Source organism: Bolinopsis microptera, chromosome 11 (genome assembly GCF_026151205.1).
Source record: "Bolinopsis microptera isolate Bmic1 chromosome 11, MBARI_Bmic_1.0, whole genome shotgun sequence".
Classification (NCBI taxonomy): domain Eukaryota; kingdom Metazoa; phylum Ctenophora; class Tentaculata; order Lobata; family Bolinopsidae; genus Bolinopsis; species Bolinopsis microptera.
This window is the reverse complement of record NC_087082.1, coordinates 8,228,830-8,245,368: the sequence shown is the minus strand read 5'-3', so window position 1 is coordinate 8,245,368 and position 16,539 is coordinate 8,228,830. Positions and strand designations below refer to the sequence as shown.

The following is a 16,539-nucleotide window of genomic DNA, read 5'->3' as shown; positions in this document are numbered from 1 at the left end:
TCAGTGCTTTTTTGGCTGTGGACGGAGGGCTTCATATTGCAACTTATTAACCTCTTCCTTTGTGTGCTGTATTTTGTACTTACTTTTCTTATCTCGTCATGGGACTCGCATTTGTAACCGTGCGTGTATCTAGTTTGGACAGATGGTAGGATGCAATATTTTAGTTTGATTAAGTGTTGACAGTGAACCGCCCTTTTTCCGTTATTTGAAGAGTGTTAATGTTATACAGTATATACAGTATGTTCTGCTACTAGAGTATGACTTAATATGAATTGGTAAGACTTCGTGAAACTAACTAAAAGCTAGAGATAAAAGTAAATGTATAAATAATATGGTGCACTCTTAGTTGCTATTATGTTGGTGTAACCATGACAATACATTTTATTGCTTACGTCTCCATTGAGATTTTAACCAGCTTAAAGCCTGATAATTTGCCTCTTCTGAACTAACATCTTGGATTTTTAACATTTATAATGAGCTTTTTCTGCCTGATTTTGCGGCTTTCGTTATATTTTCTACACGTTCTGGTGATCGCTGACACCAACTAGACAAATTATTGAACAATGTATTACTCTTTTACTTCATGAGCTCCTTACGTAAGGAGAACAGGAGGATATCTGTGGAAGGAGTAGCTGGAACACACAACATGTTGGGTGGGACTGAGAAGCCCGTAATTGACACCGGTCAGTCCATCAGACTAGTTCCTTACACCTCTGACAAACATAACGTAAGATGATCCAAACAGTGGCTGTGTGTGTTGATTTTGCTAGTTTGAAGCTACTAACCAGTCGGGGTTTGTGCCAAAAGGAGCAGGTTTTGGCCAAGAATATAATCAGTCAAACTATAATAAGTAGCACAAGTAAACTAAATAATTAATGGCTGTGACTAATGAATAATTATTTAAGTGAGCATAATCAGAAATGAAGGTTGTCTTCTGTAGTTTAATCGCCCAATAAGGATTTCACCCCCCCCCCCCCTCCACCAAAGTGCTGGGTGATTTGTACTTATATGGAATATTGACCAGCTTTTAAGCCACACCAATGCAATTTGTCCTAGGGACACCAACCAATCACAAGTTGGTATTTTCATCACGTGACATGAGGCTGAAAGAGCACTAGCTCTTTAACTGCAGTCACGTGACAAGGATAAGGTACTGTGATTGGCCGGTGGCCCTGTAGAGAGCAGCTGGTTAGTTTGGAGCAGCTGGTCGCCCTGTAGGGTCCTTTTGTATGTTTGTGTGAGTGTCAGCTCTATTCGTATCTCGGGTTAGAGCATTTTGCTTGTATTACATCATGGCTAGGTCAGCGGAAAGTGGAATATTTACCACAACTTAATGAGCAAGGTAAAGTAAGCTTTAATGGGATTACTTGGCAAACAGCCATTAATTATTTCAAAGAAATTTACCTTGACCTGCATAGTTAGCACTGTAGTTAGTTAAAACTGAAAAATCATTTCAAGGCTCAAACCTGAATGGCAGAGTTCCCAAAAACCACAAAGGGAATGGTTAAAAGTTTAATATGGTAAATAACTGGTTAATACCAGCTATAGTATAGGCTCCTTATTAGTCATACCTAACCACTAACCATCAGCTATAGTATAGGCTCCTTAGTGTGATGATAATCACTTGCTCCTATTGTGTGTGCACCTACTTATAATTCATCTCTGTTGAGACGAGGCTTGCGTTGTTGTCCGTTATACCGCCTGTGCTATGAGTATACTATTTTGGTTGTTGTCCGTTATACCACCTGTGCTATGAGTATACTATTTTGGTTGTTGCCTGTTATACCGCCTGTGCTATGAGTATACTATTTTGGTTGTTGCCTGTTATACCGCCTGTGCTATGAGTATACTATTTTGGTTGTTGTCCGTTATACCACCTGTGCTATGAGTATACTACTTTGGTTGTTGCCTGTTATACCGCCTGTGCTATGAGTATACTACTTTGGTTGTTGTCCGTTATACCGCCTGTGCTATGAGTATACTACTTTGGTTGTTGTCCGTTATACCGCCTGTGCTATGAGTATACTACTTTGGTTGTTGTCCGTTATACCGCCTGTGCTATGAGTATACTACTTTGGTTGTTGTCCGTTATACCGCCTGTGCTATGAGTATACTATTTTGGTTGTTGCCTGTTATACCGCCTGTGCTATGAGTATACTACTTTGGTTGTTGTCCGTTATACCGCCTGTGCTATGAGTATACTACTTTGGTTGTTGTCCGTTATACCGCCTGTGCTATGAGTATACTACTTTGGTTGTTGCCCGTTATACCGCCTGTGCTATGAGTATACTACTTTGGTTGTTGTCCGTTATACCGCCTGTGCTATGAGTATACTACTTTTGTTGTTGTCCGTTATACCGCCTGTGCTATGAGTATACTACTTTGGTTGTTGTCCGTTATACCGCCTGTGCTATGAGTATACTACTTTGGTTGTTGTCCGTTATACCGCCTGTGCTATGAGTATACTACTTTGGTTGTTGTCCGTTATACCGCCTGTGCTATGAGTATACTATTTTGGTTGTTGCCTGTTATACCGCCTGTGCTATGAGTATACTACTTTGGTTGTTGTCCGTTATACCGCCTGTGCTATGAGTATACTACTTTTGTTGTTGTCCGTTATACCGCCTGTGCTATGAGTATACTACTTTGGTTGTTGTCCGTTATACCGCCTGTGCTATGAGTATACTACTTTGGTTGTTGTCCGTTATACCGCCTGTGCTATGAGTATACTATTTTGGTTGTTGTCCGTTATACCGCCTGTGCTATGAGTATACTACTTTTGTTGTTGTCCGTTATACCGCCTGTGCTATGAGTATACTACTTTGGTTGTTGTCCGTTATACCGCCTGTGCTATGAGTATACTATTTTGGTTGTTGCCTGTTATACCGCCTGTGCTATGAGTATACTACTTTGGTTGTTGTCCGTTATACCGCCTGTGCTATGAGTATACTATTTTGGTTGTTGTCCGTTATACCGCCTGTGCTATGAGTATACTACTTTTGTTGTTGTCCGTTATACCGCCTGTGCTATGAGTATACTACTTTGGTTGTTGTCCGTTATACCGCCTGTGCTATGAGTATACTACTTTGGTTGTTGTCCGTTATACCGCCTGTGCTATGAGTATACTATTTTGGTTGTTGTCCGTTATACCGCCTGTGCTATGAGTATACTACTTTTGTTGTTGTCCGTTATACCGCCTGTGCTATGAGTATACTACTTTGGTTGTTGTCCGTTATACCGCCTGTGCTATGAGTATACTATTTTGGTTGTTGTCCGTTATACCGCCTGTGCTATGAGTATACTACTTTGGTTGTTGTCCGTTATACCGCCTGTGCTATTAGTATACTATTTTGGTTGTTGTCCGTTATACTGCCTGTGCTATTAGTATACTACTTTGGTTGTTGTCCGTTATACCGCCTGTGCTATTAGTATACTATTTTGGTTGTTGTCCGTTATACTGCCTGTGCTATGAGTATACTACTTTGGTTGTTGTCCGTTATACCGCCTGTGCTATGAGTATACTACTTTGGTTGTTGTCCGTTATATCGCCTGTGCTATGAGTTTATTATAAGTAACTATAGTGGCACCATAATAAAAGTAAAACAATTCTGAACAAAATGTCATGTCAATATCGGGTGACTGTTAGCCTCAATAACTAGACGTCACTACGTAGAGTTATGTTGCTGAGCACTCTTTTCATATTGGAGCACCAAGCATCGGAGCATTGAGAACTTATCAGTATTACTAGTACATACTACTATAGTGCATATTACTATAGTACATACTGCTATAGTACATACTGCTATAGTACATACTGCTGTAGCACATACTGCTATAGTACATACTGCTGTAGCACATACTGCTATAGTACATACTGCTATAGTACATACTGCTATAGTACATACTGCTATAGTACATACTGCTGTAGCACATACTGCTGTAGCACATACTGCTATAGTACATACTGCTATAGTACATACTGCTATAGTACATACTGCTATAGTACATACTGCTATAGTACATACTGCTATAGTACATACTGCTATAGTATTTTCCTTATATTGTATTTACGGTAAATCGATTGGTAGGCTTAGATTCAAGGCGGAATTGGAAGCTATAGTGGATATTGGCGATCAATTGTGAGAAATGAAGGCTTTCAGAGGAAAACACAAAGTAAGGTTAAGAAAAATTGTTACAATGAATCACTTTATTAATAGGTAAATTTAATTAATAAGGATTCTTTTGTGATAGTGTAAACGCGATAGCTAGCGCCATCCAGCGACAATTAGCGCCATCCAGCGCTAGTTGTCGCTGGATGGCGCTAGCTATCGCGTTTACACTATCGCAAAAGAACCTTGATAAGTACAATTTCTAATTGATTTTCGAAACCACGACTTAAATTGTTTCAGGTGTTTGACGCAATCGCCGACAAGGTATATTATATAGTGGTGCCCCCTGTATATGAAATATTATACGTGTGTGCATCTGGCGACTCATTGTACTGGTTAATGTTGCTAACCACAGTATACTGGTTACCACTGTATAAGATAAACAATAGTAATTAGTTCACCTGTTTAATTTGCTGACTAACTTTGTATTCGATAATACTAGTGACCTAGTGACCTAGTGACCTAGTGACCTAGTGACCTAGTGACCTAGTGACCTAGTGACCTAGTGACCTAGTGACCTAGTGACCTAGTGACCTAATGACCTAGTGACCTAGTGACCTAGTGACCTAGCGTCTTACAAGTGTAGACAAACAAATTTGTACATGATATTGACGTGTATATTTTAGCATTTTATTTTAATGATTTCGTTCATGACAGCAAAAGCTTCTGTTTATATAATATAAATAATTAACTAGTTACCTAGTGTAATATATTATATCATTTCTGTTCTCGTTTTTACCGATGTCCAAAACTTGAAGAACGCTTACGCATAAAACTTTTTATTCGATTGTTCAATGATCTTTGACTCGATTGATATTGTGCGATTAAGTTTAACAAGAGGGAAAGGGCCGACAATGACTTCCTCATCATCGCAGGAAATAGAAGATAGAGAAGAGGAACAGCTAGATCTTCTGGTAAGTTTTTAATAATTTATCCCGGAAGAAGCTTGAAGTTTCCTCACAGTCACAACCGAGGATTGATATTCATCTTTCATCATCATCATCATCATAATGATATATCTGAGCTGAAATTAAATCTACCCCCCCCCCCCCCTAAAAGGTCTATCAAACAGGCAAAAGAGATAGATGAGATAAAGAAGCTACTGGTTGAAATAAAAGCGAAACAAGTTTCCACTAGAGGTTTGGTGGATACCTTCAGAGGAGCAGATTACGACTTAGAGGCAGTTTACGAGAGAGCTAGGCAATGGAGACATGACAGAGATGATTGGAGTAGAGAATACACCCCCACCCCGCCACCACTCAGCACATCTAACCTTAACGGTACGAATACACCACACCACCACTGACAACCTTTTATCTCAACCACCCTTTTAAAACTTTATTGTGATTAACTACGATTTGGTCACATATCGGATTTTCCTTCCAGCATCAGAAAAGAGTTTCCTAGAAGAGCTGGAAGAAGCGGGAGACACAATGGACCCAGTGAGTATAATCCAAAATTACTCCTAGCACTGTTACAATGCTCCTAGCACTGTTACAATGCTCCTAGCACTGTTACAATACTCCTAGCACTGTTACAATGCTCCTAGCTCTGTTACAATGCTCCTAGTACTGTTACAATGCTCCTAGCACTGTTACAATGCTCCTAGCACTGTTACAATGCTCCTAGCACTGTTACAATGCTCCTAGCTCTGTTACAATGCTCCTAGCACTGTTACAATGCTCCTAGCACTGTTACAATGCTCCTAGCACTGTTACAATACTCCTAGCACTGTTACAATCCTCCTAGCACTGTTACAATGCTCCTAGCTCTGTTACAATGCTCCTAGCACTGTTACAATGCTCATAGCTCTGTTACAATGCTCCTAGCACTGTTACAATGCTCCTAGAACTGTTACAATGCTCCTAGCACTGTTACAATGCTCCTAGCACTGTTACAATGCTCCTAGCACTGTTACAATGCTCCTAGCACTGTTACAATGCTCCTAGCACTGTTACAATGCTCCTAGCTCTGTTACAATGCTCATAGCTCTGTTAAAATGCTACTAGCTAAATGAAGCTGATATGATAATTGATACTAGATCTGCTTTCTTTATATACAACTCTGCTAGTTTCAATATCCTACAGTTAGATGGACTAGAAGCTGACAATGAGGTGGCTTCTGTGAAAGAAGACGCTGCAGATGTAGAAGAAGAAACTCTTGAAACCTCTGCGGGGGCAGAGACAACAGATGTATTAGCCGCTACAGGGGAATCAGGTTAAGAAATCTATCAGATTCTTCCAAACACACCCCTAGGGACCGTTTACATATTACGTAAACAAAATTACCCGGACTGTGGTCTGGAACAAGACACGTGTCTTATACCCGGACTGTAGTCTGGAACAGGACACGTGTCTTATACCCGGACTGTAGTCTGGAACAGGACACGTGTCTTATACCCGGACTGTAGTCTGGAACAAGACACGTGTCTTATACCCGGACTGTGGTCTGGAACAGGACACGTGTCTTATACCTGGACTGTGGTCTGGAACAGGACACGTGTCTTATACCCGGACTGTAGTCTGGAACAGGACACGTGTCTTATACCCGGACTGTAGTCTGGAACAAGACACGTGTCTTATACCCGGACTGTGGTCTGGAACAAGACACGTGTCTTATACCCGGACTGTAGTCTGGAACAAGACACGTGTCTTATACCCGGACTGTAGTCTGGAACAAGACACGTGTCTTATACCCGGACTGTAGTCTGGAACAGGACACGTGTCTTATACCCGGACTGTGGTCTGGAACAGGACACGTGTCTTATACCCGGACTGTAGTCTGGAACAGGACACGTGTCTTATACCCGGACTGTAGTCTGGAACAAGACACGTGTCTTATACCCGGACTGTAGTCTGGAACAAGACACGTGTCTTATACCCGGACTGTGGTCTGGAACAAGACACGTGTCTTATACCCGGACTGTAGTCTGGAACAAGACACGTGTCTTATACCCGGACTGTGGTCTGGAACAGGACACGTGTCTTATACCCGGACTGTGGTCTGGAACAAGACACGTGTCTTATACCCGGACTGTAGTCTGGAACAGGACACGTGTCTTATACCCGGACTGTGGTCTGGAACAAGACACGTGTCTTATACCCGGACTGTGGTCTGGAACAAGACACGTGTCTTATACCCGGACTGTGGTCTGGAACATGACACGTGTCTTATACCCGGACTGTGGTCTGGAACAGGACACGTGTCTTATACCCGGACTGTGGTCTGGAACAAGACACGTGTCTTATACCCGGACTGTGGTCTGGAACAAGACACGTGTCTTATACCCGGACTGTAGTCTGGAACAGGACACGTGTCTTATACCCGGACTGTGGTCTGGAACAAGACACGTGTCTTATACCCGGACTGTAGTCTGGAACAGGACACGTGTCTTATACCCGGACTGTAGTCTCGAATAAGTATGTTTGGGGGCTTGTCCGCAGGTTCTGCTATTCTCTTGACATGCTACGAATTTCTTTAGCAGGTGTCATTCTTTTGTTGGTCGATAGAATGACTCCTGCGAACAAATGGCATGTTAGTGATTATTAATTATGGCTGGAATGACACAATGTGTTGCAATCCGGGCGATCCAATCAAAATTGTGCCCAACACGAAGTTCAAGGTAATATTAACAACACCCACTCCTAGATCTTTAACAAATCCAAATTTTTCAGAAAACTAGACAGAGTAGATCTGAGGCAGCCGGGTACTTGGCGGCATTGTCCGGTTCCTGGATGTTTTGACAAAGATAATTATAACGGTGGTTCAATCCAACGAATAAAAATTTTATTGGGCCGACTCCTAACTTTATCATTTATACGATTACAAAATAAATCAAGTTTTAATTTGAGTTGTACTTAATAATGTAATGTTTTTGTTTTTTATTTATTTGATTATTTAAATTTTTGAAAATGTTGCGAATTATTTTAATTGGGTTGTCACATGAAGCCTTTCAAATTTAATGTGTTACATTTTCATTTACAATTTAATCGTATCCGAGAATGCCTTTAACTTTTTCGTTTATAGATAATCCCCTGTATTTTGAAATCAAAAAGTAATATACGATTTTTGTTAATAATATAATGCCTTTGTAATGAGCGGCTTCCTGTTTTGTTAATAATAATATAATACTAATCCTGTATCTTACATCATTGATCATGGGAACTTAAACGACGATTTTAACGACGAATATATGTATTTATCAAGCTCTGCAGTCAGGCGAACCAAAAGTGGAACCAATTTTCAGTTTAAAGTTAAGACCCTCGCTAAACGGCATAGCACGCGTAACGTGTCAAATAATGCGTTACGAGAATATAGACTGAGAGGAAAAGTCTTTGTTCTATTTATTATTTTATAGTTCCACGTTAGGTGATATTAAACTTTTTATTTATACTAACTTTGTCCATACATACAATTTTAAACTCGAGACAGGTTTATAAAGGAGGACTTATCTTTTTTTGAATTACGTTATTTATTTGTTCAATTTCGATTTAGTAATTCAAATTGATATTTTCGGGGACAAAGTGAGAGTCTCCACTCAGTTTTTCAAACAAATAGTTATCGACGTTTCGGCCCACGCCTTTGTAATGTGTGAGACGTTACAATTACGTTACATAGCTCAATAAATGTAATAGATTTTTAGTGTTGTAATTAGTTTAAAACTAGTAGAGACTCTCACTTCGTCCCCAAAAATATCAATTATATGATCGACCCACTCAAGAGAGCGAAAACAGATTATCATAATTTCAATTTAGATTGTAATGGAAGGTCGTTAATTTTGTAGTCGACGTAAACACACCCCCCTCCTCCGTAATCAGTTTTACACATAGCTATTGTGTCAAAATTACATTTACACTAGCGTAATCATTTGGAAACCTCCCTCCCCCCTCGGCTGATTACGTAACGACCTCAATAATAAAGCACACACACTGAAAAAAATTACATTTAATAATGGCCCTGTTAATGGGCGGCGCTCAGCCTGTCGTCCCGCCAGATAACTGGCCCTGATTCTGTCGGTTAACTGTTTTGTGTATAATGTAATGTAATCCCGTTATGCTGTTGTACTAGTAGGACAATTTCATTACGGGTTTGCAAAGATCTGTCTCTTAACTTTGTTTCATATGAATAATCTAAACCTCGTGAGTTCATAGAACAATTTAAAGAAAATTGAACACACGAACAAGATAATTCAGAATAGCTGTAACTTGTAAGTGCTCCTTTACTCTGACCCCAATCCTAACCCTAACCCATTCTTCAACTAGAGTAACTGGGCGGCGCGCAGCCTGTCCGAGAATGAAATCGGTTGCTCGCTTTTCCCATTTATTTACGGCTTGCCACACTACGGTCCTAATTGGCAGTTGTTTCACCGCAAAATTGCTTATTTTTTGGTAGATTGGTCAAATCTGCAGTAGCAAGATTGAACTATTGTTGGTTTCCACTTGGTCACAGTAAGTGTATTATTAAACACGATTCATTTTTTAACAGTGAAATATAAAAATTACCATCAAAATATAATTTTAATTTGAATAAAACCCAATTCTACACTCCAGGTTGAAATCAGGTATGAAATTATGTTCAATCTCAAATTAAAATTAAAAGTGCCTTCGTAAAATTTTAACCAAACAAGAATAAGTGTAGCAACACGCGATTACCATATAAGGAGATGAAACAAGGCTTGTGACCTCTGCGGGGGTCAAGTGCAGGATGAGGGACATGGCTGACCAGGAGAAGGTTGTTTTTGGGAGATAGAGTAACACTGGTGTGCCCACCTACGAGTGAAATTGAAACGTAGCGCGCCTGAAACGTCGCGCGCCTGAAACGTCGCGCGCCTGAAAGCATGACAATGTCAGCCGCGCCGAAAGCTTTCATAAGGTTTCAGTAATCGCGTCTGCGGCAAATTAGAAAATTTTTAAAAATTTGCCAGTATTTGTCACAATTTGGCGGGACTGGAATATGATGCATTGGTTCGGTTAAAAAACCACCAGATATAATGATAACAAGATTAACGGTGACTGAAATATGGCGAAAACTTGTTTAGCCCACAGCTATTGAAAATGTCGAGTTTACGAAGCTTGATGACTTAATGATAACACAATTCTTTTAGGCAGATAAAGATATTAAATCAAATACGTGAAAACATAGCACAGTATGATAAATAAATGAACATTATTCTTAGTTTATTCCTTTTGTGTGAATAAGATCACCGTAGCAGACAGCAGTTCACGCAACATTGGCCGTGTGGACTGCTTGTCACTTGCGGAGGACATTTAAAAAACACGTTCTAGAAAAGTACACGTGTTAGTCAAAACAATACATGCACGTATTACAAAAATAATTACAAGTGTTAAATTACCAATTCTTAAAAATACACGTGTTACAAATACAAATACACGTGTAACAAAATACTGAGCACATATCAGGCCATATATTTGCTTAAATTTGAAGTGAGTTAAGTTTTAGAACCCTTTAAAAGCAACTCTAAAACTCAAATTCTTACCATTCTGAAAGGATTGGATGCTAAAACGATGAGTATCGTTGATCAGGAGCTCTATTTATCAGGTTTTATAAAAACGCCAATAGAAAAATGCGAAGATTTTTTATAGGGTCTCCCAGGAGATTCTATGTACTTCCAAAAGTATACATCCATTTTTTTCCAGGTGTATTCGAGGAAATGTCTAAGCTTGTTATGTATGCAGTTTCATTGACCTAATACAAATGATGGAATTTAAGTGAATTTAATCTGGCGGGTGGTGTTTCTTTTATGCAGATAAAGAGCTGAGTTGTGGTCTAAGATGGGAAGCCATAACTTATCTCTGGATCTCAATCGGGTTGACATAATTAAAATAATAATGCAATCTTGTCCTTGTCCTCTCCCCAGAATCCACAAGATGGTTAGGAGAATCGTCGAGGGACAAGCTGCGTCCGAAGAGCTCCGAAGGAGGCTTTTCAATCAGTTCCAGCCTGAAATGAACAGTTTTCACAGACTCTGCATAATATACAATTAATAATAAAGCTGGACCTGTTCTTATGATAAAATTAATTAAAAATAAACCATGTTCCCCACTTGGAAACGATGTCACAGACAACACAGCCACACAATTTAACGGTAAAAATTTTTCATTAAATAACTGACCCAACAAATTCGAGTAATGAGGAGGAGACTGAATCTTACTTACTGTCTTCGCGTCTGCCGCGATCTTGAGTAGGATCTTTCCTGCGTGCTCCATGAGCTCCAGTTCGTCTGAAAGAGTTCTAAACATTAGTGGGGGGGGGGGGGGGTCAATTTCATTTTACCTCATTCGGGCAGCCAAAATTGGGATGAGGTAAAATGAGGTAAAGTGAGGTAAATGAATCTAGTTTTCTGAGCCTTTTTAGAGACAATTGTTTTTGCCGAAATTTACTTTATTTTACCTCATTCGGGCAGCCAAAAAAGGGAAAAATGAGGCAAAATGAGTCAAAATAGGGTTTACCCCCCCCCCCCCCCCCCCGGCCCCCCCACATTAGTCGCCAAAGATTCAATGATCCTACATTTCTTGTTGTTGTACGGATAGTATTATATGGAGACAGGTTGCTTTGACCACACATCATACCAACAAAACGAATTCAGTTTTTTTCCTGTGCAAACTTATTGGATTGGAAAGCAGATTGTGGCAGATTGTTTTGTCTAGGTAGTTAAATCTCGCGGCTTTCGACCGGTGCAAGATTTTGTTGGGGAGACCCTAGTATTTGGACGTGATCAAGGATTTTTGTTGCAAAAAAAGAGTAGCAAATATTTTGGCTGGGCCGCGCCGGTGAGCCAATTTTTTCCGGGACTGTTTGATCGAATACCTATAAATAAGTTACCTTGATATGCGACAGCCGACAGCTGGGCAATACTCTTGCCGAACACATCCCATCTATCCTCCTGGAGGATCTGTCTCGCCTGTTCGGCCACGGCTCCTGATAAAAGACTGAGGTTCAAACAGACATGAAATTTGCTAAAAGTAAAGAGATGGATTTCTGAGATAACCTGCAGAAGTGGGTTAGTTTTAACTTTAGAACTGAGTTATATACACATACCAAGTGAAACGTGACTTATAGTGACCTAAAACTGTAGTGGTTTCGATTGCATATCTACTAACCCCCATTTCGACCGTGAATGGGTATTATATCGCTTAAAATAGACTTGATGTGCGTCAAACCAGCTACCTTTGTGTGGAAACGGCGATGCAATCTTCGACTTAAAGAAAAATTAATGTCCGAAAGTTTAAAAACGATATGTTGCACTTGAATTATTACCTATCACCGGATTGATCTTCAAAGCCTCCTCAACCATTGTCGCCGAAGTATCTCGGAGGCCCTTGGGGTGAAGATGTCGTCTCTCTGAAATGATAAAGGCGTGACTAAGTTATTTTCGACGTTGCACAGAGGGAAACCTTACGCCTTAAGGTTAGGGAGTTTTGTATTATGGCGAACGCGTCAGTTATCACACAAAAGTCTGATTAAATAATGCGGTTTCCAATTTTTACTCGTCACAAAGATCGTACAAAAAAATGGTCAAAGATGAAAGTATCAACTTTAATTGACCAAAGATGAATTCTTCCTGCGCCTGGTGAGTGGTGACCCATCCATATTACAGGCGATAATTCTAAATGATGTTTAGAAATAGCTGTAACTCACTCAGGCGACTCTCGGACTCTTTCTGAAGTCTGGATATGTGGTCTTTTCGGACCTTGCCGGTTGGAGGCGCAGGCCCGGCTGCTGGTGTGGTGTCCGGTTGAACGGGGGGTTTTGCGACGGGGGCCCGGGGCTCGCTCCGGATGGCCAAAGCTATTCTCTGAACAGCACCTGGAAACGTCACAGCGGATTAGTGTATGAAAACGAAGTTTATTGCAGGATGTTCCTACTTGAAGAATCGTATTGTAAACCCATAAAATTTCAAACTGGGAGTCCGCTCTGACGATGACACAAAACTGTTTCTACGATCAGTAGATAGTACAAAAAATGACTAAACAAATATTAGCATATTCAGCACAGGTAGCGCCTAGTGACCCATCCGGATGACTTTTAAAATAGCTATAACTCACTCTGTTCACTCTCGGGGGCTGTCAATGATCCAGGTTTCGTGACGGGAACCGGGGGCATCTTCTTTATCACTCTCTGAATAGCACCTGGGAATCGCCTACGATTAACCATAATGCAGCAATTCATTTTAAAGCCCAAGATAGGCTATACTGATACAGACGATCAGAGAAGGTAGGGCAAATTTATCGTCGGTCATGAGTTACAGCGAAATTCTCATACAGTGATATGAGTGAGCTTCACTATGGTATAATTATAATGTAACAATATGTATACCTATGTCGCATCTCTCGAAAATATTAGAGACCCTGATCGGAGCCTCGTTAACAGTTGTTGCCAATTGTTCTCCTCCATCAACACTGTCTTCTCCGGGTTGCTAAAGGTCAATGGTAGGTAAAATTAATAGCTAATGTAATATCTAATACACCACGTGAAAGCGATTCATAATCAATACCTATCAGGACTCAGGGGGGAATGATCAATTTATGTTCAATCAGTGAGAATATTAACTGTTAAGTTGAAGAACTATATTCAAACCTTGTCGTCTTTAGCTGTAAAGAAGTTCCAAAAAACTTTCTTGATGTCTTCGTCTAACTTTGTCAGACTTCCACTCTGTCCATCACCACTCCTACCTCCCTGTTCAGGAAATTGTTTATACTGTATGCCACAGCATGTTTTTGAAGCATAGGCAATTATAAACACTGCAAACATTCCACCCGACTGAACTAAGGTGATGTTGCAGTCGGTAATTATCAACTGGAACCTAGTAAAGTAAAAAACGGGAAACTTGTTTAAACTTGTACAAAGCAAAATGCCTGCTTATCATGTACAGCTCAATCTGATTACGGATGTTCTAATTGATCCCACTGCCAGGACCTTATTTCGGAAGATCTGTGACATCAAGTATAATTACTTACCTTTATCTTTTTGAGGGCGGTGATCAGCTCACAGATTGTAGATATTAGCAACTTCCTATTTGCCGAAGTCTTGTCTTTTTTCTCATCAATGTGCACTGTAATTACAGCCGAATGAGTAAGTGGAGTAGATACCTGATCAGTGATCACATAGTACCTTACCCATACGTGACTTCATTGGTCGATAAAAGAGTGGTCGAAAGGAAGCATAGTTCATCAATAAGATGCGGATTTTCTCTCCTGGTATATTAATGACTTAAAACGTATCTACATATATCTACACGTCTTAGAGGAGAATCATTAACTTTCAACGATCAAGTACGGTCTTTTAAATCGTCCTTTCGACCACTTTTTTAAACAATCCATCACATGGAATTAAACGGGTTTTCACCCCTCGACATTTCACCTCACGATCGTTGGCCCCCTGGTTTTAAATCTCAAACGTTGTCTTACACCTAAACCTGGCCTAGCTCCGAGCTATGATAGCTCGATCCCCGACTCTAACCCTTACCGTTACACAACATTAACCCAGACCACAACCCAAGCCCTTTAAACTACCGTTTTGCGCAACCACTTGTTCAAAGAATCCATGACAATGCTTCCAATTTATGAACAAATAAAAAGAAGTGTGGAGGAGAGGCTAACAGAGGATACTTACAATCTAGATCGCACTGCAGGCTTTTTACCAACTTGTCAATGTTCGTAGGTGTGAACGTCTTTCTGAAAATATGAACAGTTGAAATATCTTCTAATCATTGTAGGCTATTATTCTTATTCTGCAAGGCTGATAGTGTAGTTTCAGCTCATCATATAATTTATGTATCAGTAAAAATTGTCTTGGCAGCTGCGCTATGGTTGTTAGCTCTCAAAACGTGATCGTTACACATCTACTAACATGTGGAGAAAGTCCAGCTTATCCTTCACTTCGGTTAGCAAAAAAATATTAAGGTACTTCAACATGTTCCTCTTCTTGTCATCATTTTGAATCTTGGTAACCGACGTTTCCCTTTCGAACATGTTTCCTACAAATAAGTAAGTCGAGATAACAGAATTATTTGCAGTTAGCAGTAGATACATTATGCAGTACATTATACGAAAAGGAAAATCAACCAAAATATTGACCTACAATGCTATATATCTACTTGATGAAGGTTTCAAAAAAAACAATGCAAAACCCAGTATGACAACGCAGTGAAACACACCATATTACTGTGGCTGTTAGGTAATAAAAGCTGTTTCTGAAATAGAAAGAAACCTTTACAGAACGGATTCCATTCCAGCATAAAATTATTAGTTTGGTGAAGAATTCCTTCGTGAAAATACAAAGTAAACCCGGCATATCAAAATCTGCACACAGAACCATATTAGTTATTACTACTATAATAAACAATTTATTAACAATTTTTATATCAATATGATGAGAAGAGTAATACCAGCAACAAAATCAGGGTTTGATACTCTTGATAATAAACTTTCCTAACAATCTCGATCAAATATGATGTAATTAAAATATCAAGGCTGAAGGCTGGGACGGAAGCAGTGGCTGTTAGGAAATAAAAGCTGTTTCTGAAATATAAAGAAACCTTTACACTTTTACAGAACGGATTCCATTCCAGCATAAAATTATTAGTTTGGTGAAGAATTCCTTCGTGAAAATACAAAGTAAACCCGGCATATCAAAATCTGCACACAGAACCATATTAGACAGTTCATCTAAATTTGTATGTACAATTGATACAATTGCTTTGTAGTGGTTATTGGCTGATCAAATCTCCAGATAAAATTTAAATAAGATCATGATATTATTGCTGTACACAACAAACATGAGACCATTTTTTAAAAACCTCAGCTCTACCCTCATCAACGGAATGAAATGCAGACCGGCAGTTGAACTCATCACAGGTCAAATACTGCATCTACGAACATATGTCTGTCAATGACGCTCATCTCAGGGATGTTGGTGTATCATTAGTCCCTGAGGGATTATTATGTAAACTGCACCAAACGCTTCATTGAACCCAAACACCTGGATGACTTAGGAGTCACCTAACTCCTCCTGCTGGTGCATCATTAGTCCCTGAGGTGAGCGTCATTGACGCTCAGCTAAGGACTCCGTCGGGTCTATGCAGCCTCCTTAGTGTATGAGAAACCACATGCAAGGGTTAAATGAGTGACCCTATTAAAGATCTAGAATCTTGTAAGGGTCCCCTTTAAAAGATAAAGAGAAAGAGAGAACTCCTGGCTTCTGTACAGTCTATTTTCCATCCCAGGGCTCAAGTCACCTCCACCCTCCTTTATTTTACCCCTTTCATCCCTTATCCCTAGGGCAACTGTCTCCTTTCATTGTCCACCCCTCCCCCATTTCCATTTCGATATCACCAGCCATATATATTCGA

At 39.9% G+C, this 16,539-nt stretch overlaps 3 protein-coding genes across 5 annotated transcripts in view; 1 reads left to right on the top strand and 2 right to left on the bottom strand.

Moving 5' to 3' along the window:
* The window catches only part of LOC134823020 (max-interacting protein 1-like), a 96,636-nt gene extending 87,836 nt beyond the window's left edge, over nt 1-8,800 (bottom strand). The window contains exon 1 of the mRNA XM_063834332.1: nt 8,783-8,800. The gene's annotated coding sequence lies outside the window, so the exon portion shown is untranslated. The remainder of the gene's footprint in view (nt 1-8,782) is intronic.
* On the top strand, nt 509-8,826 carry LOC134823024 (uncharacterized). Of its 3 annotated transcripts, none has more exons than XM_063834336.1 (7): nt 509-727; nt 4,410-4,433; nt 5,045-5,083; nt 5,242-5,449; nt 5,556-5,611; nt 6,257-6,386; nt 7,844-7,926. In XM_063834336.1, exons 1-7 carry the CDS (start codon nt 584-586, stop codon nt 7,849-7,851), a joined length of 609 nt encoding a protein of 202 aa, XP_063690406.1. In that variant the 5' UTR covers nt 509-583; the 3' UTR covers nt 7,852-7,926. The 3 variants fall into 3 exon arrangements, with proteins under 3 accessions (XP_063690406.1, XP_063690408.1, XP_063690407.1); XM_063834338.1 differs by lacking the exon at nt 509-727 and adding an exon at nt 1,222-1,342 and having other exon boundaries at nt 7,844-8,826; XM_063834337.1 differs by lacking the exon at nt 509-727 and adding an exon at nt 4,093-4,173 and having other exon boundaries at nt 7,844-8,826.
* Nucleotides 8,827-10,828: 2,002 nt separating this feature from the next.
* LOC134823777 (uncharacterized) lies at nt 10,829-15,231 on the bottom strand. Its single transcript, XM_063835337.1, has 11 exons — nt 15,039-15,231; nt 14,802-14,863; nt 14,147-14,241; nt 13,767-13,865; nt 13,506-13,605; nt 13,235-13,318; nt 12,828-12,995; nt 12,447-12,530; nt 12,012-12,107; nt 11,345-11,409; nt 10,829-11,129 (listed from the first exon to the last, which is right to left on the bottom strand). The coding sequence occupies exons 1-11, from the start codon at nt 15,218-15,220 to the stop codon at nt 11,115-11,117; spliced, it is 1,050 nt and encodes a 349-aa protein (XP_063691407.1). The 5' UTR covers nt 15,221-15,231; the 3' UTR covers nt 10,829-11,114.
* Between the last annotated feature and the right edge of the window lie 1,308 nt (nt 15,232-16,539).

Coding starts and splice junctions, on each gene's coding strand:
- LOC134823024 (XM_063834336.1), top strand. CDS start 584: ATGAGCTCCTTACGTAAGGAGAACAGGAGGATATCTGTGGAAGGAGTA. Junction 5,084..5,241: donor AGGAACAGCTAGATCTTCTG/GTAAGTTTTTAA, acceptor TCTATCAAACAG/GCAAAAGAGATAGATGAGAT. Junction 5,450..5,555: donor CAGCACATCTAACCTTAACG/GTACGAATACAC, acceptor TTTTCCTTCCAG/CATCAGAAAAGAGTTTCCTA.
- LOC134823777 (XM_063835337.1), bottom strand. CDS start 15,220: ATGTATCTACTGCTAACTGCAAATAATTCTGTTATCTCGACTTACTTA. Junction 14,864..15,038: donor AAGCTGGACTTTCTCCACAT/GTTAGTAGATGT, acceptor TCATATTTTCAG/AAAGACGTTCACACCTACGA. Junction 12,531..12,827: donor AGAGTCCGAGAGTCGCCTGA/GTGAGTTACAGC, acceptor TTATCATTTCAG/AGAGACGACATCTTCACCCC.